This window comes from Cladophialophora yegresii, assembly GCF_000585515.1.
Source record: "Cladophialophora yegresii CBS 114405 chromosome Unknown aczIN-supercont1.1, whole genome shotgun sequence".
Classification (NCBI taxonomy): domain Eukaryota; kingdom Fungi; phylum Ascomycota; class Eurotiomycetes; order Chaetothyriales; family Herpotrichiellaceae; genus Cladophialophora; species Cladophialophora yegresii.
The window spans coordinates 4,694,099-4,716,365 of record NW_006913045.1 but is presented as its reverse complement, the minus strand read 5'-3'; the positions used below and the strand labels follow the sequence as shown (position 1 = coordinate 4,716,365).

The following is a 22,267-nucleotide window of genomic DNA, read 5'->3' as shown; positions in this document are numbered from 1 at the left end:
TGGCTTTGGAAAGTAAGCCTTGAGCTCTCTTTGAAGTCTTGTCAGTAGCCCGAAACACCCTTTTTGGTTTGCACCCCGAAAGAACAATCCATTCTCTTCACGAGTTCAACATCCTCACTTCTCCAACAGTGGCGTCCCTGGAAACCAGTGGATCCCTGCAAACTGCCATACTCGGCACACCCCAGTAATCACGATTCCATTTCAGACGACATTGACCCCGCCTGCCTTACGAAATGGGAATCTAAACCTGATGTCTATGATCAAGGAAGGAAATCGAAAGTAGTGCCGCACTAAGCAAGACAAGACACATCTAATCGCTACCGTGAGCTTAGTGGTTGTTGGATCAACTACGCAGCACGCTCAGTCTTGAGTTCTCGACTCTTCAATCTTACACGACCTGGCAATCAAGGTAAGGTAAGGTGCAAAGTGTAAAGTTGGCGTGCATCTGTCCACTGTCGGCACAAGCATAACTCTGAGCGCACTTTTTTACCCAAGAAAAAAAAATTGTATAGAAGGGCCCCTTTGCTTGATTACTGCTTTCTTAGACTTATGTCAATCGGCCCCTCCTTGCTTAATTACTGCTTTCTTAGACTTACCTGTAGTCAATCGCCTCGAGACCAAGATAGGCCAATCAAATTACCCACGGGATACATATTGTGCGGCGGGCACGAAGATGGAGATAAGTAAGAAGTAGAACACAAGGCTGAGCTACACGTACGGCGGCTGTGGAACGGTGGAACCTTCCTAGACATTGGACAGAGATAATTACTTCTGATGACTAAGTAGCTGGAGGAGGTGAAGGGAAGAAGTCTGAAGGGGGGGTACGTGACGTGCAGGTAAAAGACATGGCTACGTAGATTGACATAAGAGCGCTCAGGCAAGCGAGCAAGCAGACCGATAGGGCAGACAGACAGACAGACAGACAGACAGACAGACAGACAGACAGACAGACAGACAGACAGACAGACAGACAGACAGACAGACAGACAGACAGACAGACAGACAGACAGACAGACAGACAGACAGACAGACAGACAGACAGACAGACAGACAGACAGACAATTCAGCTTTCCACGAGCGTCCGCGACACTTGAGGTCCCGTTCGTCGATTGCAGCGCATAGAGGGCATACCCTGCGACCTCGTCTGGGTGGTTGTGTTTGTGGTGGTGGTTGTGTTGTTACTATCGAATGTTGCTACCAGGCTCTCCTAATTACATACCTATCTGGCCGAAACGAAGGGAGACCCTCGCACGACCCGCATCACCCATCTACAATACACATCTCCTGATCCTCCAAGCTCATTACTGCCATACAGGTTTCAGCAAACCTACAAGCTACGAGCCCCAAGCTGAAAGCTCTCAGCCCAGTCCCTCCCACAAATCAATCGCTCACCCTCTCGCTGTCCGCTCCGCCGCTGAGCCTCCGCCTCCTCATCTCCCAGCACACCCCGAAAATCGCTTGCATACTCCCGGCGCAGCCCCCGCGCCTGGATCTTCGTCTCGAGGTGTGCGTCCCCGGCCCCGATCTCCGCCGCTAAAAGACAAACGCCTAGCGCGTTCACGCCGAGGGGCCTATACTCCGCAGCTTGGGCCGCGAGGTCCAGAATTTCGAGCGCGAAGGCGTGGGATTCGCGGAGGACGGAGGACACAGCGTTCGGCTCAGTCGCCGCACACACGGCCAGCCTCACCTCGTTGATGATGATCGCGACGGCCAGGCCAAGGGCGTACGAGCGGAGGAAGTGGCAGTGGAGGAGCCTTTGGAGGCGCGTGGTTCTCCGTGGGTTAGATACGGTGGCGTCCACATCTGCCTCCGCGTCTGGTCTCGGAAGATGCATGTTGTCGTGCCATCGCTGGCGGAGCTTGAGTAGGGGTGTTTCGAAGTCGTTGCGGAGGGTGTTGGCCTCGGTTTGGAGGGCCAGGAGCGTCGAAGTCGAACGGGAGTCTTGGTACCGCAGCTGCTGTGTTCCGCCCGCGACAGTCAGCGTTGCTGTAAGTGCCGCTCTGGCCCTCCGCATGAGGTTCGGCACCCGTGTCAGGAGTTGGACGGCTTGGCCTTCGGGACTGAGTTTGTAGAGCTTATTGTCGAACATGGCGATCCACTCGTCGTCGGTGAAGTGAACTTTGCCATTGAAGAGGGAGTCGAAGAGCTGGGCGGGCACAGAACGTAAGTGGTTTGCTCGGGCTAGGGGGCCGAATAGGACGAGAGAATCTGGAGCAGACAAAGCACAGGTAGGAACAAGCATAAGAGCAGAACAGTAAAGTAAAGGTCCGCGCCGGCCAGGATCAACAGCTATCGACTACGATATGATTGTGCTGCGATTGGCTTGACTTGACTTGACCTGACTCACCACAACGGCACGCAGAGATAGCAGGAGATTGGCCTCAAACGGGTCCCGTGAAGTCTCGGCACAGCCTCTCAGTCTGATGATCTGGGCGACGCCATCCGCGTGGCGGCTGGATCCTTCGGGCATCCAAAGATATTGCTAATTAGCGGGTCGATGAACGTTAGCGCTGGCATCTTGAGGGAGTGACAAGCAATTCCGCGCGTGGCCTCACCTGACAATTCCACAAGAACAGGATCGCGCACAACGTCTCCGGAGCCCGCGCCTTGACCGGATCATCTAGACACTTTCTCAAGCTGGCCAGGGTGCGTCCATACTTTTCAAGCGCGAGAACAGTGCTCCCGCTCCCGTCCGAGAGCGTCCCCACGGCGGTCACGAACGCGTCTGTCGCGTTGTCGAGCGCGTCATTCACACCCAGTCGAGCGGGCACGTGGTTGAGGTAGTCCCCGTACGTCCAGGCCAGGTTGTACTTGATGCTGACGGTGGGTTTGATCATGTGTGTGAACGCGGAGGCCAGGCGCGTCGTGCCGTTCCATGGGTTGGCGTAAATGGTGATTGCGGCTCCCTCGAGGGCGCGGATGAAGGAGGCGTAGTGCTCGGTTTCGGTCCCTGGTTCCTTACTTTGAAGTCCGGCGGTGGTGGTGGTGGTGGTGGTGTTGTGGTTGACAAACGTCGAGGTTTTGTCGTCATGCACGAACTTGTATCGCCGTTGGCCGAATCCCACGCAGGGGATGTTCAGACGCCTGCATCGTTGACATGGGTGTTCTGAGAGTTCGCACTATAGCGTACAATATGCGTTGGTACTCGGGGGACCTGCGTAGCAGGAGGCGAGATATCCAGTGCCGTACATACCTTTTTCTTCTGCTGCCGACATGCATCGCAACCTCGTCCTGATGGAACGCCCGGCATGCCGCATTGCGTGTGTCTTTGGCTTTTGTGTGACGGCACAAGAAGACAGAGGGAGTACTTTGGGGGAGATGAAGGGTACGAGGAGAGGGTACAGGAGGCTAGGTTGGAAATACCACGGTCGATTCAGCCTTAGGATCCCCGCCGGCAAAGATGAGTGGTCATTAGTCAGTCACAGCAGGCTGAGCGATTCAGGCCCTCCTTCTCACGTCGGATCCGCGGCACAGCCTAAGAGAAAACACTTGGCAAAGGCGTGATCATCTTTGCGGCTCTTCCGGTTCATGTTGCTTTGAAATCTTGTTCTTGGTGGTATTTGATCGAGAGGGCCAGGTGGGTGCGAAATGATAATCTGCTACGTAGCAGACAGGTAGGAACTGATGTGGCATGACATTGATTTCTGCCTGCTCCGTGTTGGGTCCATTTGATGCCGGTGCCACTGAGAATGACTGTAATTCGTGGGGGCAGGAAGACCCGCTCCATGCTATCCGATGCTAGAGGCACACCAGTTGGTGTCTATCTAGTATGGTGAATGATTCCTTGATTACCAAGTCTAGAACGTAGCTATTAGCCAGCTATGGGAGACAGCACCGGTGCCAAGCACCTGCCGCCCGGCAACCTCAAGTGGTAGGCACACGGGGTGCCTCCCGCCACCACCTCTGGATGTTACATATTGGCGGCATTGTCCCAAGATTCTCATTTGGGAGTCGGCGTCACCGTGGAGTTTGCGGCTTTGAAGAGCAGCGAGTTGCCATTGACACAAAGAATCAAGTAGATGCAGAGTGCATAGGATGTTATGATCACAGACAATACGAGCATAATTTGTCATATCGTATGATGAACAAGCAATGTATTATATGAAGCGCTGTAACTTATGGCTAGGAGGGGTTGGTCAGTTGTCGAGGCACGTCGCCTCCCCCAATGCCGCCAGGACCCGGCCCAAGGTGCCCATTGTTCAAGACTTGACAAGCTTGACTCTCCAAGCTTCAGGGCTGACGGCAGTGGCATTGCCGTTCGAGTCAACGTCAAACACGAAAAGGCCCAACCCAATGCCACCATATGTCGGTGAGTCACCAGCGAGCCAGTCATAATTTGCATTGAGTCCTCGTGAAAACAATCCTCCTGAAGGCGTTGCCGTATGAGTGGCCCTGAATGCTATCCGTCCATTCGGTCGGTCGGTTATCGAATGCAGGAGCCTGACGGGGCCAGTATCTATGGCTCCGCTTTGTAAGACGTCCGTGCCGTTACTTATGAATTGAGTCATCACCAAACCTGGTTTGCCCGTCGGAAGGATGGCTAGAGTCAGCGTGCTGTTGAGGTTGTCGTCCTGTGAGGTATACGTGCCCACGAAGTTTTCGCTCGCTTCGGCCTCTGCCTGGGAGGTCAGCCCGGGCAGGACTGCCTCAGTCACAATGTCCGCAAGCAGAGAGACCAGGGCAGTCCGCTGGGGCAGTGAGCTTGCCATAATGATGCTGAAACCAGCGTCGTAGTCCGGAATTAGCACTAGGTAGCCGCTGTAGTAGCCAGAGTCGCCGAGCTTGGTGTAGAGGTCGGTGACGAGCCCGGACCTGGGGTGTGTGTAGCGGTAGATTTCCCATGGCTTCCCCACCGAGTATTCGAACATGGCTGTGTGCGAGACCGGCTTCATCCATTGGCGGGTTTGGTCGGCATTCAGGAGTGTCGAGTTGAGAATGGCAGTGCCTAATTTTGCAAGGTCGTTTGTTGTGGACAAGATGCCACCAGAAGGTATGGTCACCTCAGGAGCGCCCTCCGGCGTCAACCCTGCCGTTGAGACGTTGCCAGGAATGACGTAACGGCCATACTGACTTGGATCGGGGATATTGGAATATGTTGACCTCATTCCCAGGGGCTCGAAGATGCTTTCTCTGTAAACGTCGTGGAAAGATCTGCTGGTGATGTTTGCTATTGCCGCACCGAGCAGCATGAACCCGTAGTCCGTATATGCTGGACTTGTCCATGGTAGGAATAGAGGAGGTCGAGCCTCCGCGCCGATGGCAAATTGGTCGCTAGGACATGACGTGTTTCCTTCCAGTAGAGAGATGAGACATGGAGGGACCGCCACTGGGTCGCTCGGGTCCACAGGGGGCAAACCGAATGATGCCGCAAGAGCACCCGTGGGATCCAAAAGTAGGTAGTCACTCGGATCGTACGGTGAAACGTCGCGTGGAGTCCCCGCTATCTGGCTGGCAAGCGCAGCAAGTGTCACCTTGCTCCAGTCGACAGTACCCGTACGATCGTCTGCCGCTGGATGCGCCGCAGCGTATGCTGCGAGTGTGGGAACAAACTCGGTGATAGGACGGTCCCAGTCGCTAGTTTTGAGGTTAAGCATGCCCGCCAATGTAGTGATAAGCTTCGTGATACTGGCAACACGGTAGATGCTGTCTCCATCGACCTTTCTCAGACCAGAGGTCGAATTGGAGATTTCGGCAGAGGTATGATGAAATTGTAGCGCTGCAGCAGAAGGGTCGTTGATCGAGAACATGCCCACGGAAAACGTAACGTTCTTCAGACCAGCAGGACTTGTCAAATTCGCGCTTGGGTCTGCAATGTATCCGTCGAGAGTCGAACTAAGATTCCTCCAAGCGGCGGAGACATGGCTGCCATTGGTGGCCAGGTCGGTAGGAGCTGGATAAGTTGGTCCGAGGTAGTCGCATAGGACAGTCGTCGCAAAAGCAAAAGCTAAGGCGATAGTAGCTGTCGTGGAAGGCATCTTGGTATGCTGTGATAGAGATAACTTTTGAAGATGATTGTTTCTGTAGCCATGGCTGGGTCCAAGAAGGCATATATACCCTCGACCGTCGTGACTGATGTGCTGATAAATTGCCCTCGTGCAAATCCGTTGTGGTCGAAGCCAGGTACGGCGCTTTCAGGCCGGCAGGTCCACTGCGAACACTAGGTAGAAGAGTGGCAGTAAACAAGAACTGGTTTAAGTCCCCCATCGTGTCGCGAAGACAACGAGCACGTCTTCCATGAGCTCGAGACGGTTGCGGCACGGAGAACCTAGCATCTTGGCGTACATCACCCTTGGCAGGCCTTGATATCGCCAGGGGCACTAGACCGAATTAGGTTGCACGCAGCGCTCCGGCTGTAACGTAGTGCATTGTACGTGCTGAGCCTCAACTGGTGACAGTGAGCATGCTGCAAATGTCAAAAGGCCGACATGACGTGGCGGTAAACGAGAACGTTAGGCTACCCTTCCAGCCACCAAGATGACAACGAGTAGTGACCAGATGGGGTGCATACTCCGCATCGTGGAAAGGCCAAGAGCCATGGATGTCCATGGGACTACCATCAAGAGTGGCATGATGCGCCGACAACGGGGGCCTCGTATTTTGTAGACCGAGAATACGCGGCTTTGGCAGTGCCGACATTGACTTCTCAACCTATTTTGACATGATGACCGACAGGTTCCGGTGATCGCTGATGCAATGGGCAAGGTCGCCCGAGGCAGAAGCCTGTATGAGCCGCCCTGTAACGGGGAAGACGACGACGCTGCTTCGACACTTGTGCAAAAGCTCAGGTAAGGCAGAATCAAGTGGGGTAAGTCAACGCGAACACAGGCGAGCACGGCAGAGGCTTACAGCATCCCCGTGGTCATGGCTAGTTAGGCCACTTGTCTTGGGCTCACTGATATCAGTACGGGTGGATCCGTCTTCTTGAACTCTCGAAACCAGTGCTAGGGTCCTCTTCCAGCCAGCACCTTGTCAGGGACCCATCGCAACACTCGCTCGCTTTGGACTGTACGCGCTGAGATGCTGATGTTCGACGGTCTCGATCTCAAGTATAACAGAAGTCTTGTAACGGCCTTGCTCATACACACGAGGCGTGGTCGAAGCGGGTTGATTTGAAGCATGCAGCGCCGTGGTGCCTTAGAGTAGGTGGAAGAAGCGAGACAAGGACAACGTGACGAAGGGCATCGTACATAAATGAGAGAACGTCACAGGACTAATTCTCGCAAGAAAAGTAACTTGAATAGCACACAGCGGTTGCGGCGATAAAGCAATATCCCACACAGGTGACTGATAGGATATTGTATTGAGGAGCTTCCAAAGCAAACATTACAGCTGAGGCACCTCTGAGGTTGGTGTGAGGCCACATTGAGGACAGCAAGACAGCTAATTAGAGGACACCCCACGCCGAGGGTGTGGGACTTCCGGCTTAGTCATCTTTCAGGCACTTCCCTTTTCTTTCCCGCTTAGCTTCCCAGCAAGAACGAGCTGAACCGTCTATTTTGTGATTTTCCACGAGCGACTCGGTTGGGCTGCAGCATGTGATCTTGAAAGCAGGTCAGAGAGGATATTTCAAGAGAATTCGAGGCGACTGCTACAACACTCTAACCGCTGTGAAATCTGCGACCTTACACTCCATTGTTCCAGCTCGACCACTTCAGACACCCCCGAGACACTTCCACATCATCTAAGACACAAGGTCTTCTGCACCTCCACTGCCCGAAGCACGCCACCGATAATAGCCCATATCCAGACAATGTCATACAGTACTATATGTCCCGAAATACACAAGACTCATCAATTTGACGCGCAGAAATGCCCATACCACATGCCTTTAGCTCGACATCCCCAGAAAGGCTCTCTTCTCGTGTCAACCACCAAGGCTAAACCCCGAACCGTAGCATGCAAACTCAACTCACGGAACAAAAGAAATCACAGCATAAACGCTAGGCAGCCCACAGCGACAGCCAGCACGCCGGAAACAGCAAAGCCGGCTTTGTCCGCAGAGCCCGTGAACTGGCTTTGCGAGGCACCTCCGGGAGCCACAGGAGTGATTGGCGGCGAGATGGTACTGTTACCACTTGTAGTGCCATTGTCGTACCGATTGCCGCGGTTGGCTCCGGCACCGGCGGCAGCGTTAGCCGAGGCATTAGCACCTGCGTTTGCTGCGGCGTTGCTGCCACCGCCGGCTGACTTGGTACCGCCAGCAGAGTTGCCGCTTGAAGCTGAGTTTGCGCCTGCGGCACCTGTGGTGTCGGTTGATCCAGCTTGAGCGTTCGCAGCGGCATTGGCGTCGGCAGCAGCTTTAGCATCGCTACCGGACGACCCAGAACTGGAAGTACCAGAGCCAGATGAGCCTGAGCCACCCGCCTGAGCAGCAGCACTAGCGCCAGCACTTGCAGCGGCTTCGGCATAGGCATTGGCGCCAGCACCAGCAGCAGCTGTAGGCCCAATCTCTGGAGTGACAGTGGCGTAAGGACCGGTGGTGCATGGCACGGTCATGGTCATGGTGGTAGGTCCGCCTTGATGACAGACGTCGCAAGACGTAACAGTGGTGGTGAAGCCTGCAGGAACAGATGCCGGGTTTCTGGTCGCTTCACATGGACATGCTTTAGTGATGGTGTACGTGGCTTGTCCAATAGATGATCCGCCGCTACAGATGGCGGGATACATGGTGATGTATTCGTGGATTTCCTGGACAGATCCATCGGGAAGGGTTGTGGTGAAGGCGAGGATCTCAGTGGTCCTTGGGCCGCCCAGATTGGGTGGAGCAGTGATAACTGGACCGCCGGGGCATTGGCCGCCAGGGCAGGTGAAGGTGATGGTGCTCGACAATGTGGTGGTGGTCGTCAAGGCGGTTGGGCAGACAGAGTAGAAGACGGTGGTGGCGTCGGTGTCGGCGGGGTCGTTGACAACAGTCGTAGTCTGCGCGTTGGCCGCAGCAAGGAGGAGTGCCGCTACGGGCATGGCTCTTGTCGATCGCTTCATTTTTGTAAAGGTGCTGGATGGATTTTGATGATTGTATGGCTGTCACGCTCGCGCGAAAGGTCGGAAAAGCAAAAGGTATAAAGGAGCGACTGGGATCTGCGACAAATGATGCACTTGCAAACGAGTGTACCGAGTCTCGAAGGAAACACGAGCTGATCAAAAGACAAGAGGCCAAGGGGACACTTTGTACCGCCGCGCATGATATTTACCTTTAGCATAGTAACCGTGTGGCGAGGGCAACGCGATCCGCATACCGTTGTCGTTGGAATGCAAAACAAAAAGCCTCGACGACAGAGGATACCATTGATTAACAAAAAGGAATGCAGCGCACGATCCATGACATACCTGAGAGCAGGTCTTCGAGATTGCGGAATTCAGCAGCTGCGGCAGGTGATTCGTGATTTCTTGACGCCATGAGCAGAAGGCCCAAGGAGGCTGGAACGTAAAAAGCTCGGTGTCACCCAGCTCGAGCACTCCGCTGTGACCTGACGGTTCATTCTCGAACCGAATGATCATGATGTCGCCACATCCTCCCAGTCAGAAGGTGCAGAACTCGAGAAGAAGTGCATGTACCCTATAAATCGACATTTCAAACTCATCGCCCTCACTGAAGAGGACTCAACGAGAAGGAAACTTCCTACAAGGAATGAAATTACTCTCCAGAGCCATCGAGCTAGTGCAGCTCATGGCAACACGTCGCTGTAGAAAGGACGGAACGACGGTCGTGGCTGGCTCTGTTGCTTTTTTTGATCTGAAGAGAAGAAAAGAGGAAGGGATGAAGGTGCAGGACCAGAGAAAGAATTTGTAAAGTGGCTTCTGCCAAGCCACGTCACGTGTTGCAGCCTTACTGGGAGTCATCAGGCTGCATTCAGCCGCAGTGTTGGCACCCGGTGCAGGTACGAGTATCATGCTCGCTATTTAACGCTGATACTTTGAGGGTGCCTCATCGATTACTATGCTGACTGAGTCTTCAGAGGCACTTCAAACACCATCGCACCGTTCTTGCCACGGGGTATCTTCTCCCACCTGCCCAGCCTCATCTCTTTGCCCGTTCCTGCCACGATACACAGGCCTTGACATTCTCCTTCCTTTTTGCCGCCAAACTCATTTGTGATCTGTTTTCTTCGCTCGAACACAGCCAAAGAGTTGACATAGCCGCGGACTGGACCTAATAATCTTTCTGCTAAAGCGCAGGGCGTCCTAGAGCCTCTCGGTGATGCAGAGTCGCCATTTACATCGCCGTTGGGTTGTTTTATGTCCCCGTTGATGTGCCCATTCATTTGATTGCCTTCAGGTTCGCCTTTGCCAACGGTGCCAAGTGCGATCAACGATCTCTTGTCATCGCTCAGTTTCCATACCCGAATCCAGCCATCACAGCTGCCACTTAGGACAACATCCGTGCCGGGCAGGGCAGCCAGGGCGGTGATAGCTCGTGGTATGGGTCTCCGTCGATCGTCTTTTTTCAGATCTTCGATAATCTTCGGATCTGCCTCGGAAGTGACCTCTTCGAGCGGAAGTGGCTTTTCCACACCATGTGCTGTATGAATTGTGAACAGGGCCTTCTTCTTGTGGATGCTCCATAGACTGATAGCACCCGAATCGGACCCGGTCACGAAATTCTGTGGCGGCAGCGCAGCAACACAATCCAGACTCCCCGTCTGATACTCGTCCTTAGCCGAGCTATCACCCAAGAACCTTGTGAGCGATTCGTCCACAACTTTCCACCACATGGCTTTTCTATCTCTGGCACCTACAGTGACGCACTGGTCGACCGATACTGCTGAGACATCCACAATGTGATCTTGGTGGCCAAATAGTGTTTCCACGTACGCAAGGCTGTCCTCACCGGATAGGCTGTAGGTTTTTAAAGATCGATCCATGCTTGCGCTGAAAAGTTGCTGCCCGAAACCAGTCTGATTCGACGAATTCGGTGCAAATGCAAGTCCAGTCACTCCATCTCTATGAGTCGTAAATGTCTTCAATGGCCGCAGCTCATCCGCTGACCAAATGATCAGTTTCCTGTCTGCACCGCCGGTAGCCACGAACTTGCCATCCGGCGATGCTGCTACAGCGAGTATAGGGCCCGCATGACCATGTTGCTGCTGCGCTGATGCCTTGATTTTGATACCTCGGACATACGCAAGCTGCTTGGGCCGGGTTCTTCGACCTCTGTCAGGCGGTTGAAGCTGCCACTTGATCAAAGTCCTGTCCTTGCTCACGGTGTACGCATATGGCTGACATACAGCGACCCCAGTCGACGCCCCTGTGTTCATCATGAACGGCGCATGGCTCGCATTCGTGAAGTCTAGATTCTCGGCAATGAGGCGGTATTGTCGACCCTTCGCTTCGTCCACATCCTCTTTTAGTCTCTGTGCAATCAAGTCTCGGTCAAGGTCTTCCGCATCGAAACCGGTATCGTCTATCTCTTGTTTGATGTTGTCCAGGTATCGTTGTGCGAGTCGGACTCTTCTCTCCGCACCAGTCTCGCCTTCTTCAGAGGTAGCTTCTGATTCTTCGATGTCGTTCTCAGGTTGAGCTTGATCGTCGGATTCGCTGCCGGAGATTGACTCGTCATCTTGGTCTCGTGCTTGCCGTCCTCTTCGTCGGGCTTGACCGTCGGCTTCCTCTCGCGCGTCACTTCTGTCCGTCTCTCGTCTCTTCCTTGCCTTGCCCGGAGCATTATTGTCCCTCTTTCGCTTTCGCTGAGACGCTGGGACGGTGAAGAAGGAGGACATAATCGAATGCGAAGTGGTGGCCGCTCAGTCTGGACCGTAGCAACGGCAAGACAAATTTCTCCAAAAGCCCGAAACTTTTTTGAAGCCTTAGCGCAGCTTCGTCGGAGAAATCGTCACGGCTCGCCGCACCTTCCTTCTACTCCCGCGCCAGCCAGCGCAAGGCACCGCTTCGCGTTGCGTGTCAAGCTGTCGAATTCAGTGCCTCTAATGCGGTATATCTCCTGGCACAACATCGAGTCCCAGTGCTGTCCGACGCAACATCACTCCCCTGTCCGTGTCCACCGCTGGACGTCCACTTGACGCTTGCTCGCTCCTCAAACGCACCCGAATCTCACAATGTACGTCCCCAGCCTGCCCAAGAACCCAATCCATAGCACAAACCACTAACTGAACCCCAGGGAAGTCCTCCTCGGTCTCACCGGCCGGGACTTCACCATCATCGCCGCCTCCAAGGCCGCCATGCGCGGAGCGACCATCCTCAAGACATCCGACGACAAAACCCGCCAACTAAACAAGCACACACTGCTCGCCTTCTCTGGCGAAGCAGGTGACACGGTGCAATTCGCAGAATTCATCCAGGCCAACGTCGCGCTCTACAGCATGCGCAATGAATCGGACCTCGGACCCAGCGCGGTAGCAAGCTTCGTGCGTGGGGAGCTGGCACGATCTCTCCGCTCGCGGAAGCCGTATAACGTCAACTTGTTACTCGGCGGCGTGGATCCCATCACCAGGGAGCCGAGTCTATATTGGTTGGATTATCTGGCCAGTAGTGCGAAGGTCCCATACGCCGCGCACGGCTATGCTCAGTGAGTGACCCTGCTCTGCGCTCTTCCGTCGTCCCATTCCATGAGGTGGCTTCAACTGCCGAGCTAACGACGGCCATAAAGATACTACTGCCTCTCCATCCTGGACAAGCACCACCACCCGGACATTTCGTTCGAGCAAGGCATGAAGATTCTGCGCATGTGCACGGACGAGCTGCAGCGGCGCCTGCCCATTGATTTCAAAGGCATGACGGTCAAGGTGGTCAAGAAGGATGGAGTCATTGACATCGAGTATGATACGAGCAAGCAGGTTTTGGCGGCTTGAGAGGGGGCCGCTGAGCATGTGCGTGGGCGAGATCAAGCGGCGTGTAGAATATGCATAGCGATGGCGCAGACAGGAACAGGACCGTAGGGCAGATGCAAGAAAAATGGGTATCTATTCATTTCGGGTTGCTTGGAGATCCACCACAGTCCAGCAATATCAGCAATGTCACCGTGGCGATGGACACACATACGCGCGAGCGTTTTCCCGTAAGAGCACCGTCCTATGCCATGCCATATAACGGGTTGAGAGGGCGGACTGGTCCCTTAAGTCTATCGAATATTTTCATCAGATCTTGTCCCTCCCAACGCCGTGCTAGACTCTTTTCCTTCGTTCAACCACGCCATTGTCGCTCTCAATAGATTGCGCATATCGGATTGGATGTACTCGGATGACTAAGTTGGCAATCTACTATTTCCTCCACCAACCGGTATTCGTCGCCCAAATGGTCTCTGATAAGGTTGATAACGATTAGAGTTGCCTCGTCCTCGGTGACTCTGCTGACGATGGGGATATAGTTGTCTAGGTGGATTGATTGGTGCGTGCCCGCCGACAACCATGTGGTCTCCTCTTCGAGCGCGTTGTTTGTTGAGATGTTGTCTTCGTTGACTTGAGGACTGAGGGGGACGGATACTGTCATCTGAGTCTTCTGAATCAGAGTTGGGCCTTTCCTCGTCGTCGTCGTCGTCATCATCTGAGTTCGAATTCGCAACGTTACGGGCGCGTCGTCCTATCCTGGACCGCACCGATGCTAGAGAGTCGACTTCGTTTTCCAAGTCATGTTCATCTTCATGGTCCTCCTGCCTATCTTCTGCACTATGGTCGGCTGTTCCACTTCCATCTCCTCGCGGCTCGTCCTCGTCTTCATCATCGCTACTCAGGACGACACGGCGTGCCCCTAGTCTTCGCGCAGGCTGCGCGGGCTGCGCAGGGGTCGTCTCAACATCAGATGCCTCGGTCATCTCGTCATAGTTCGTTGCGGCATCCGATTGATCCCCGTTGGTCGACTGGGAAGTATGGACTGTCGAATGTGCATCGCTTTCGAGGTACGGGTAGTAGTATGGATCATAAGGGGAAGGTCGCACGGGATCTCCCTCATGAGATACCCCACTTGAAACCGAAGGATGGTCGTTGTCTTGCTGGTTTCTGAGTTGTCTGTTGTAGATGGTCATTGTGGACTCAGTATCTGCATCACTATCGCTGTCACCCTCTTCGACCTCGTTGTCAATGAACCCGTCCATATCATCGTCTTCATCCGAGTACTCCTCCTCCTCCTCGTCGACCGGATGTCTCCGAATCGATGTGTCGGGGAAGTGAATGTGGAAGGCATGCTCTCCCATAGTTGTACCAAACTCGTGGTCAATTTCAGAGCCTTCGTCGTCCATTTCAGACTCGTCCAAATCTATTGATTCATCCACGTCGGAATCGGAGTCGCTCCCAGCCACGTCGAATTGGTGAAAACCGCATCTGCTGCAGCCGCCATCTTCCAACTCCCAGTGACATTCAGGACAGCGCCACACGTTGTCTTCTGGATCCAGAATGCCGGACCGCCAATTTCGTGGCCCACGTGCGGACCCTAATCCCAAGAAAACACCCTTGAATAGGCCTGGACCAGCTCGATCTGCGGCTAGCAGGACGGCCTCTTCTTCTTTAGCAGTCTGATGTTCTTGCACAGTCTCGTCTTCCGGCAGGAGCTCCGCGCGGCCAATGAACATGTGAACCAGATCTCGAAGCAGGTAATTCGGCGACGGTTCTACTCTGACATTGGCTCTGCAATCAGGACAGGTACTCTTGCTTCTTCGACCGGTGGCGCCTCCAAACCAGCTTGCGAGACACGAGTAGCAGTATGTGTGGCCGCAGGGTAGGATGAAGGGTTCGTAGAAGGGCTTAATGCAAATCTTGCATAGGGAGAGGTTGCGCATGTCTTCGATGTGTTTTTGAAAAGTGGCGAGGAGGTCGGGTGCCGCCATGATGGGAGAGAGAGATCCGTTCGCGCACTCAGAGGCGGTGATGAGCGGCGAGGGCCTAGAGGATAGATATGGCGCCAGGAATCGCAGACAGCCGGCGTTGAAGGCTGCCGGCGCGTGAAGCGATCGAGAAGTGAGGGACAAGTGAAATCCAGCCTGATCAGGGCCACGCCGCATGAGGAAACTCAGCCGAGCAATTTTGATACATGGCACCGGGCCTTGTCAGTCCAAGTCCCGTTTCCTATGCCACCAGCCTAGACATTCGCCGGCCATGTCGAAGCCTATATCTTTTGGCTTCGGGAAGTCAAAGACGGCCAGTGCTGGCACCAGCACTCTCCCGTCCCGCAAGCCTGCCTCTTCGAAGGCCCCTTCACGAACCGCCCTCCACCAAGATTCGGACAATGAAGACGAGGAAGAGCCAAGACACGAGTCAGTCACTGGCTTCTCGTCTAGTGGTGCTATTCTAAGTCGTCCCGTACAGGAATCGAGAGAGAAAGTCATACAGAATGCCGGCAATGGCGACTGGCGCAGACGAGGACGAAATAATCTGCTGCCTGCAGAAGTCCAAGCGGCGCAACGTGGAGATGGCCCCATCATGGTGGAGCGAGACGAAGTGAGCAAGGCTACCGGCCTACAATTTGCAGACGAAACCGAGAAAGAGCCGGAGCGACGGCCGAATGGCGATCAAAAGCCGCAGGACCACAGAGATAGTCCGCTCAAACAGCTGACGGCTGATGACGAAGCCCTGCAAGCGCTTTTGGACGATGGCACGGGCAAGCCCAAGTCGAACGCTGTTATACAACTTCAAGGCAACAGGATGTTGTCACCGCGAGACGAAGAGGAAGACTTCCGCCAAGACATAGCCTCCAGACCAGACTCGAGTACGCTTGAAGAGTATGCAGCAATGCCCGTCGAGGAGTTTGGGCTTGCGATGCTGCGGGGAATGGGCCAGAAGCGACGCGCCAACGGAGAAGTCATTGATTTAAACCCAAAGACGGACGACAACACCAGAAAGCAACGCAAGCAAGAGGGGTTTCTGGGCATTGGAGCAAGAGCAGCTCCTGGGACGGATGGAGTCGAGCTTGGCGCGTGGGGCAAAGCCGACATGCGCAAGAACACCAAGGGCCAGGGATTCTTTACACCGTTGATGCGCGAGAACAAAGCCACAGGAGAGCGCATATCAGAGGATGAATTTCAGAAAAGGCTAAAAGAGTCCAAAGGAGCAAAGGACGAGGAGGACTGGAGACAGCGTCGAGATCGCAATCTGGAAAAGAACAGCAGAGACCGCGATCGAAATGGTCATACCAGTGGCAATGATGATTACCGGGATCAGATGAACTCTTTCTCACGCTCAGGTTCATCAAGGCGCGACAGGGAGGACGACCGGGAGTACTCTCGATCAAGGAGAGACCGGGACGACGCTGACCACGAGTCCTCAAGGTCGCGGAAAGACAGGTCAAAGGACAGAAGCCGGAGAGGTCGAGACGAGGACGAGAACCACGATAGCCGGCACCGCGATAGATACCGAGACCGCCACCGTGATGACGACAGATACGATTCGAGTTCGTCTCATCGAAGCCATCGTGATCGTGATCGAGATCGTAATCGAGACAGGGACAAGTACAGAGAGCGCGATGGTGACCATCGGCACCGGGACAGATGATCTACTCTGGCCTCAGAATATTGGGTTGACGCTTGCTTGGAGGCAGAACCATGCATGCTTCGTATGTAGGATACAAAGCGCGAATGAGAGAGCCACAAGGCCCAAGCGAACCACGCTTGAACTACACCATAATAACGTCTGCATCCCTGTCTGTGTCGACGCCATTTCCGCTTGCCTGTCCATTCGTCAACTCCATCGCGCCGCCAAACCCCTCATCCATCTCCCTCAACGTATACTCTATCAAGTAACTCTCGTCAATCAGCTCCTCCATTCTCTTGAAGTGCCGCTCCGTGTAGACTTCCAACGCCCTTAGCAGCTCTTGCATGTCTCCTGCACTCCCTTTGGCCCTGCCTCCTCGTCTAGCAGTAACGGTGACCACGCCATCTCCCCCACTACCCGCAGTACCCACGAGTCTCTTATCCCGCGCCATCTCCACGAACGTGGCCTTCGGGTACGATTTGAGGATACAATGCAAGACGCGTTGCGCGACGGGCGCGGTCCGCGCATTGGTGTTCCAATCGCGCACGTGCTCGAGCATCTGGAACAGTTGCGTCCTGTCCAGACTGGCTAGGACGGCGTCGGCCTCTCGCGCGCCGGTGATGCTTTTGCTGTTAAGATCCTCACTGGCACTGGCTTTGTTGTCATTCTGCTGCTCTACGACGTCCTGGAAGACGCGCAATAGCCGGCCAGGGTGGTTCAGGGCCAGGGACAAGGTGATGGCTTCGCGGTAGTTTTTGGAGAAGATGTGGTTCTGGAGCAGTTGGTCTTGTTCGATGCGTTGGGTGGCGCGGTGGGAGAGCGCGGAGGCCGTGGCGAGCGTGGTGTCGCGCCAGAACGTTAGGGTTGCGTCGGCGGCGCCTGAGATGAGTGGGTAGGGGTACGTCTGTGTCGTTGGTGCCGAGGAGCTTTCGGTGGATTTGTGAGAGGCGGAAGGAGAGGGTGCTAGATATGAGTTCGGGGCGACGAGAGCCCATACCCGATCGGTGTGGTTGTCTAGCGTGGTGAGGAGGTGATCAGAGTCGGCGGCCGAGTAGGGCGACCAGAGTTTCACGAGGGTGTCGGATGAGGCGGAGGCGATCACCGGCGCTTCAATCTGCTGGGAAGGTCGTGGCGCCTCTTCTCCTGACTCTTCACCTCGGGAGGGTGGCCTGCTTGGCGAGATCCAAATGACCTTTAAGACTGAGTTGCTGTGTCCCTCAAACGTCTGGAGACACGTGTATGTCGAGAGGGACCAGACTTTGACTGTCCGGTCACCGGAGCCGCTGACCAGCAGGCCGCGAGAGCCGCTTGAGCCGCCATCGGGTAGAGAGATCGGAGGAGTTCCTGCGGGCGAGAAGCGGATTGACCAGACGCCGCGCTTGTGGCCACGGAGGATTCCTGTCACGGAACCGTCCTCAAGTGACCAGACTTTGATGGTGCGGTCTTGAGAGGCCGAGGCAAAGAGTGCTGACGTTGGTGAGACGTCGATTGCGTTGATGTCCTTGTCGTGCGCGACTCGTGTGAACAAGGCTTTTATGCTAGTTTGCGGTTCCGTTGCCGAGGGGTCATACTTGAGTTTCGCTGTATCCCATCGCTTGATCGTCTTGTCTTGCGACCCGGTTAGAAGAAAAGCAGGGGCATGTCCTGATGGATTCCGCAAAACAGGTCCGTCACTGGGTGGACTTCGTGGTAGAGCTATCGCGCCTAGGGACTCTGCATGTCCGGCCAGAACGGCAAAGCATGTGTATGATGACGAGGCTGGATCTAGTCTCCATACTCGTGCTGTGTTGTCCTTCGCGCCCGTCGCTAGCCAATGACCAGACCAGTCGACGTCCAGGCATATTATTATGTCATCGTGGCCCTCGAGAAGCGCAACATCGTTTCCGAACGAGCTCGGCGAGGAGTGTGTAGCGTCCTTCTGTGTGCTCTCCTGGGCGATTGACACCAATCTAACACTTTCTGTGTTCGTAGCAAGAGCTAATAATCTTCTCTCTGGACCGACGCATGCCATATCAATGACTTCATCGTAATTGCCGGAAATCGTCCGAATGAGGGGGAGTCTTCCTATTGTCTCTGATACCTGAAGCTCTTGCAATATGGTAACATCGTAGACTCTCATTGTCTGATCTTGATGGATGGAGGTAACAGTGTTGTCTTCGAGAACAGGGACAATGGTCACAATGGCGTCGTTTTCAAGCCCGGGTTTTTGCTTTGCCGTGAGCTCGCGGCCAGTGCTGACATCCCAGATCCTGACTGCTCCGTGCTCTCCTCCAGCATAGCAAAACTTCCCAGCGACCAGGAACCCTGCAGTCTCGACGACTTCCAGTGCGGGAATGACTCTGGTCTGCTTCCACATCCGGGTATCCCAAAGTATGATTGTTCGATCACGACTGGCCGAGAGGAGGAGTTGTTGATCCTCCGTGAAGTCGATGCTTCGGACAACGCTGACATGGGCATCCAGCGTGGTGATAGCTTTTCGGGTAGCCAGATTCCACACCCGAATCTTGCCGTCTTCCCCACCTGATGCGAGACATATTTGTTGCACTGGTGATGACTCGTCGACATCCATCTGTTCTCCATCTCGACTCTTTCGTTTTCGGCTTGTTTGGCTGTTTGAGGAGCTGGTTGATTTGGACTGAAAGAATTTCAAAGCGGAGACAACACCACCGTGACCGTGAAATGTATGCGATACATAGCCTCCTCTGATGTCCCAAACCTTGACTTGTCCTTCCGCGCCGCCGGTGGCCAGGACTGACCCGGAGCCATCAATTGCCGCTGACACGACAGGGGTGGTGTGCGGTTTTAGCGTGCGGGCTAGATCGGCGACCAGTTTTGTCGATCCCTCAACTGGTGTTAGAGAATATATGCGGAGTGAGAGCGATCTGGAAGCGATGGCCAGATGGGAGACGTTGGGAGCCAGGCAAAGACTTGTCACGGGCTCTCCATCGCCCTCTATCCGACACAGAACTTTGCCAGACCTGATGTCAACAACCAAAACATCTTCTTCGACGCAAGTTGCTAGCAGGTTCCCGTCTGCATTATGTGAAATGTCGCCTCCAGTGAAAATCGGTTCAATGGTCTTGGCCGCCTCGAAGGTGGTCTTGAAAGTGACTTTGGTCGCCATTTCTACAGTCGCTAAAGGATCAATATCATGACCGAAGATTACTCATGGCAGCACACTGAGTGAAAAAGACGTCCATGGGAATCGATTCTGCTGAGCTGCTTAATGTCTCGTAGAAAAAGTCCAGCCGCTAATTGAAACTTTTGGCCAATCGCATGACGAGTATCCAAGGTTTGAACGCTAGTAGCTTCGTGCCACAGCCTTGCGACGCATCTTTCAGCCTCGTGCCTCCGCATCAGAAATATCTTGGCATTATTGGCACGTTTGGTATCATGGCCGCTGCCTTTTTCTCAGTGCTGGGGACACTAGCTGGGAGCAAGCGGACAACTAGACATATTCCTGCTCCATCTTCTTACCTTCCCACCAAATGTTCCACCACTCGAGTTCTACGGAGCGCCATCTTTGAAAACCAGCACATGAGGTTCTAGATGAGGTACCTCACAGGCCATTGTTGCCCGTATCAAAAATGATGAAAGTGGAAGATTGCCATTCTTGCTGAAGCAAACGCAATCGACGTCAACAACATTTCTTACCACGCGTCGAGGCCGCACCAGACGAGTCACGACTTCGAATATTGTCACGCTCGGTTCAACGCATCACAAAGTTTTTACCAGTGTAGCAACATCGCCGACACCCTTCAAACTCCAAGCAATGTCACTCGCCTTCTTCGCACCGTCCCCAAGCACCAGACTCACTTGGTCGAGGAACTTCTCCTGCAGTTGCTCGTCCGTCATTGGGACCTCGAGACTCCCAATCGCATGCTTGACGTGCTTCTTCAGCTCCTTGCCGTCCTGAAATTCGACCACAATCTCCGTCTCGTCAGCACCCAACTTCTCGCCAGCCGTCGCGTCGATTCTATCCCTGATCGAGACAATCTCGTTACTCCTCACAACTTCGTCCGCGTACTGGGCCGGTCCAGCTTTCCCCAGCACCAGCCCCACCGCGCCACCATGATATACACTGAACTTGGCTTGTAAGCCGTCCTGTGGAGTTTTCTTGCCGGTCAATTCCAACACCAGAGGATGGACTCTACATTTCACGCTCTTAATCCCTTGCATATCCAATTCCTTCTCTTCCATCTCCTTGTGCAGCTGGATACACCCATCAATGACCGGATGCACCACAATCCCGCACGGAAACGGCTTAAATGCGTTCTTCTCGATTTCCCATACCTTCCCTAGACTTCCCACAAATTCGTCTAACCGATTGATCCCCTGTCCAACGACGTTGACCCAACCCCTCTTAGCCTCCAAGGCTGACGTCGAGGACGTAAATCGCTGAGAGGCCAATATGGCTGCTAACAACCCATTCTGAGCCGACCGTCCTACATGAAAGGATTTCGTGTCCGATCCAAACATTTCGCGCAGGCCGGTGACTTGGGTCGACGCTATCCCGATGGCGTGTGCTGTCTGCTCTGCAGATAGGGAGAGGAGTTTACTGGCCGCGACGGCAGCGCCAATAGCACCGGTTGTTGACGTGATGTGCCTGTAAGGTGGATGGCATTAGAGCGGCGTCTCTCCCGAGAAAGATTCGTCCAGTGCACGCTCCCCACATTCCCTGCAACGCGCCCAGAAGGCGGTTAGGGCCTTGGGGAGGGAAGCAAACACTCACCATCCCACATCGTAGTGCTTCGGCCATACCGCCAACCCGAGTTTACACTCAGCCTCAATGCCCACCACCAGCGCGAGCAAGAAGTCGTCTCCCAACACCGTCATCCCTTGTGCTGTCAGTGCCTCGGCCTGCGCAAGCAACGCACTCGCCACCGGCCCCGTCGGGTGGATGATCGTCTCTAGATGCGTATCATCATAGTCGTGCACATGGCTCGCGATGCCATTAATCAATGCCGAGTGACTGGCGTCTGCTTTCCCTGCACCACTCCCCGTCGACTGACCGCCCAATAAGCTGGACGTCTCCTTCCCAAAGAACGGGGATAGAGCTTTCACCGCAGTCGTCGTGGTAGGGTGATTTGATCCGCCCAACGCACAGCCAAGCCAGTTGTAGAAGGAGCGGACGGCCGCATCCACCACCGAGCTGGGGAGGTCGCTGTATGAGAGGGCGACAGACCATTCTGCAATGCGCAGGGTTGCCATTGTGGTGGACGCCTGGACGAGTGGTGGGCCGTAGTGTGGACGGTATCGCATTCCAGAGTTCAAAGATTTAGAGCCACTCGCATCGTATATCGCGAGCCAAGCTTCCAGCGTCGCGTTCTTAGCGAAGGCTTGATTTTGATACGTCTCGTCCACGCTCGAAAGCCTTCCTTTCATCAATATCGGCGAGTGAGTTGGAATATTGTTGAGATTTATTGAATGGCTTCCCCACGGGGATTTTCCGACTGGTCAGCGGTTCATGATGATGTCGACCGTCTCCTCATCGTACGAGTCGCGAACCTGCGAGTGATGGAGAGCGAACTCCGACATCGGCTTACTTGGGACCGCGTTACATCGGCCTTCCATGGACCGCAAACTCGAAGCAAACCATCCTTAGGCATCGTGTGGTCGAGTCTTCCATGTGCTGGTCACTGTCGACCGGGAGCTGTCCGGGGTCCTCCGTCCCGAAAGCCGAACGCTTCGGCCGAGTGCACGGCTCCCATTCCTGGTCTTACGGTACTATGCAGCTCGACGCGTCACACGCTCTTGTCGCTTGATACTACGCAGTACACCTGGATGGAGTATCATGATAATGCATGTTCCGCCCTCATGGTCACCACTATTTCAGGTGTCAACTTTACGAAGTG

General features: G+C 54.5%; 9 protein-coding genes across 9 annotated transcripts; 2 read left to right on the top strand and 7 right to left on the bottom strand.

Moving 5' to 3' along the window:
• Window positions 1-1,327: 1,327 nt before the first annotated feature.
• Window positions 1,328-3,250, bottom strand: A1O7_01697 (uncharacterized protein; the record flags this gene model as incomplete). Its single annotated transcript, XM_007755733.1, has 4 exons — window positions 1,328-2,146; window positions 2,348-2,482; window positions 2,556-3,119; window positions 3,194-3,250. 4 exons carry the CDS (start codon window positions 3,248-3,250, stop codon window positions 1,328-1,330), a joined length of 1,575 nt encoding a protein of 524 aa, XP_007753923.1.
• A 949-nt stretch (window positions 3,251-4,199) lies between these two features.
• Window positions 4,200-5,975, bottom strand: A1O7_01696 (uncharacterized protein; the record flags this gene model as incomplete). Its single annotated transcript, XM_007755732.1, has 1 exon — window positions 4,200-5,975. The coding sequence occupies one exon, from the start codon at window positions 5,973-5,975 to the stop codon at window positions 4,200-4,202; it is 1,776 nt and encodes a 591-aa protein (XP_007753922.1).
• Window positions 5,976-7,926: 1,951 nt separating this feature from the next.
• On the bottom strand, window positions 7,927-8,982 carry A1O7_01695 (uncharacterized protein; the record flags this gene model as incomplete). The annotated part of the gene is made up of 1 exon (XM_007755731.1): window positions 7,927-8,982. The coding sequence occupies one exon, from the start codon at window positions 8,980-8,982 to the stop codon at window positions 7,927-7,929; it is 1,056 nt and encodes a 351-aa protein (XP_007753921.1).
• A 953-nt stretch (window positions 8,983-9,935) lies between these two features.
• A1O7_01694 (uncharacterized protein) lies at window positions 9,936-11,717 on the bottom strand (the record flags this gene model as incomplete). The annotated part of the gene is made up of 1 exon (XM_007755730.1): window positions 9,936-11,717. The coding sequence occupies one exon, from the start codon at window positions 11,715-11,717 to the stop codon at window positions 9,936-9,938; it is 1,782 nt and encodes a 593-aa protein (XP_007753920.1).
• Window positions 11,718-12,176: 459 nt separating this feature from the next.
• A1O7_01693 (proteasome subunit beta type-2) lies at window positions 12,177-12,806 on the top strand (the record flags this gene model as incomplete). The annotated part of the gene is made up of 2 exons (XM_007755729.1): window positions 12,177-12,523; window positions 12,605-12,806. 2 exons carry the CDS (start codon window positions 12,177-12,179, stop codon window positions 12,804-12,806), a joined length of 549 nt encoding a protein of 182 aa, XP_007753919.1.
• Window positions 12,807-13,198: 392 nt separating this feature from the next.
• On the bottom strand, window positions 13,199-14,773 carry A1O7_01692 (uncharacterized protein; the record flags this gene model as incomplete). The annotated part of the gene is made up of 1 exon (XM_007755728.1): window positions 13,199-14,773. One exon carries the CDS (start codon window positions 14,771-14,773, stop codon window positions 13,199-13,201), a length of 1,575 nt encoding a protein of 524 aa, XP_007753918.1.
• A 268-nt stretch (window positions 14,774-15,041) lies between these two features.
• A1O7_01691 (uncharacterized protein) lies at window positions 15,042-16,433 on the top strand (the record flags this gene model as incomplete). The annotated part of the gene is made up of 1 exon (XM_007755727.1): window positions 15,042-16,433. One exon carries the CDS (start codon window positions 15,042-15,044, stop codon window positions 16,431-16,433), a length of 1,392 nt encoding a protein of 463 aa, XP_007753917.1.
• A 121-nt stretch (window positions 16,434-16,554) lies between these two features.
• A1O7_01690 (uncharacterized protein) lies at window positions 16,555-19,536 on the bottom strand (the record flags this gene model as incomplete). The annotated part of the gene is made up of 1 exon (XM_007755726.1): window positions 16,555-19,536. The coding sequence occupies one exon, from the start codon at window positions 19,534-19,536 to the stop codon at window positions 16,555-16,557; it is 2,982 nt and encodes a 993-aa protein (XP_007753916.1).
• Window positions 19,537-20,129: 593 nt separating this feature from the next.
• A1O7_01689 (uncharacterized protein) lies at window positions 20,130-21,623 on the bottom strand (the record flags this gene model as incomplete). The annotated part of the gene is made up of 2 exons (XM_007755725.1): window positions 20,130-21,018; window positions 21,145-21,623. The coding sequence occupies 2 exons, from the start codon at window positions 21,621-21,623 to the stop codon at window positions 20,130-20,132; spliced, it is 1,368 nt and encodes a 455-aa protein (XP_007753915.1).
• Between the last annotated feature and the right edge of the window lie 644 nt (window positions 21,624-22,267).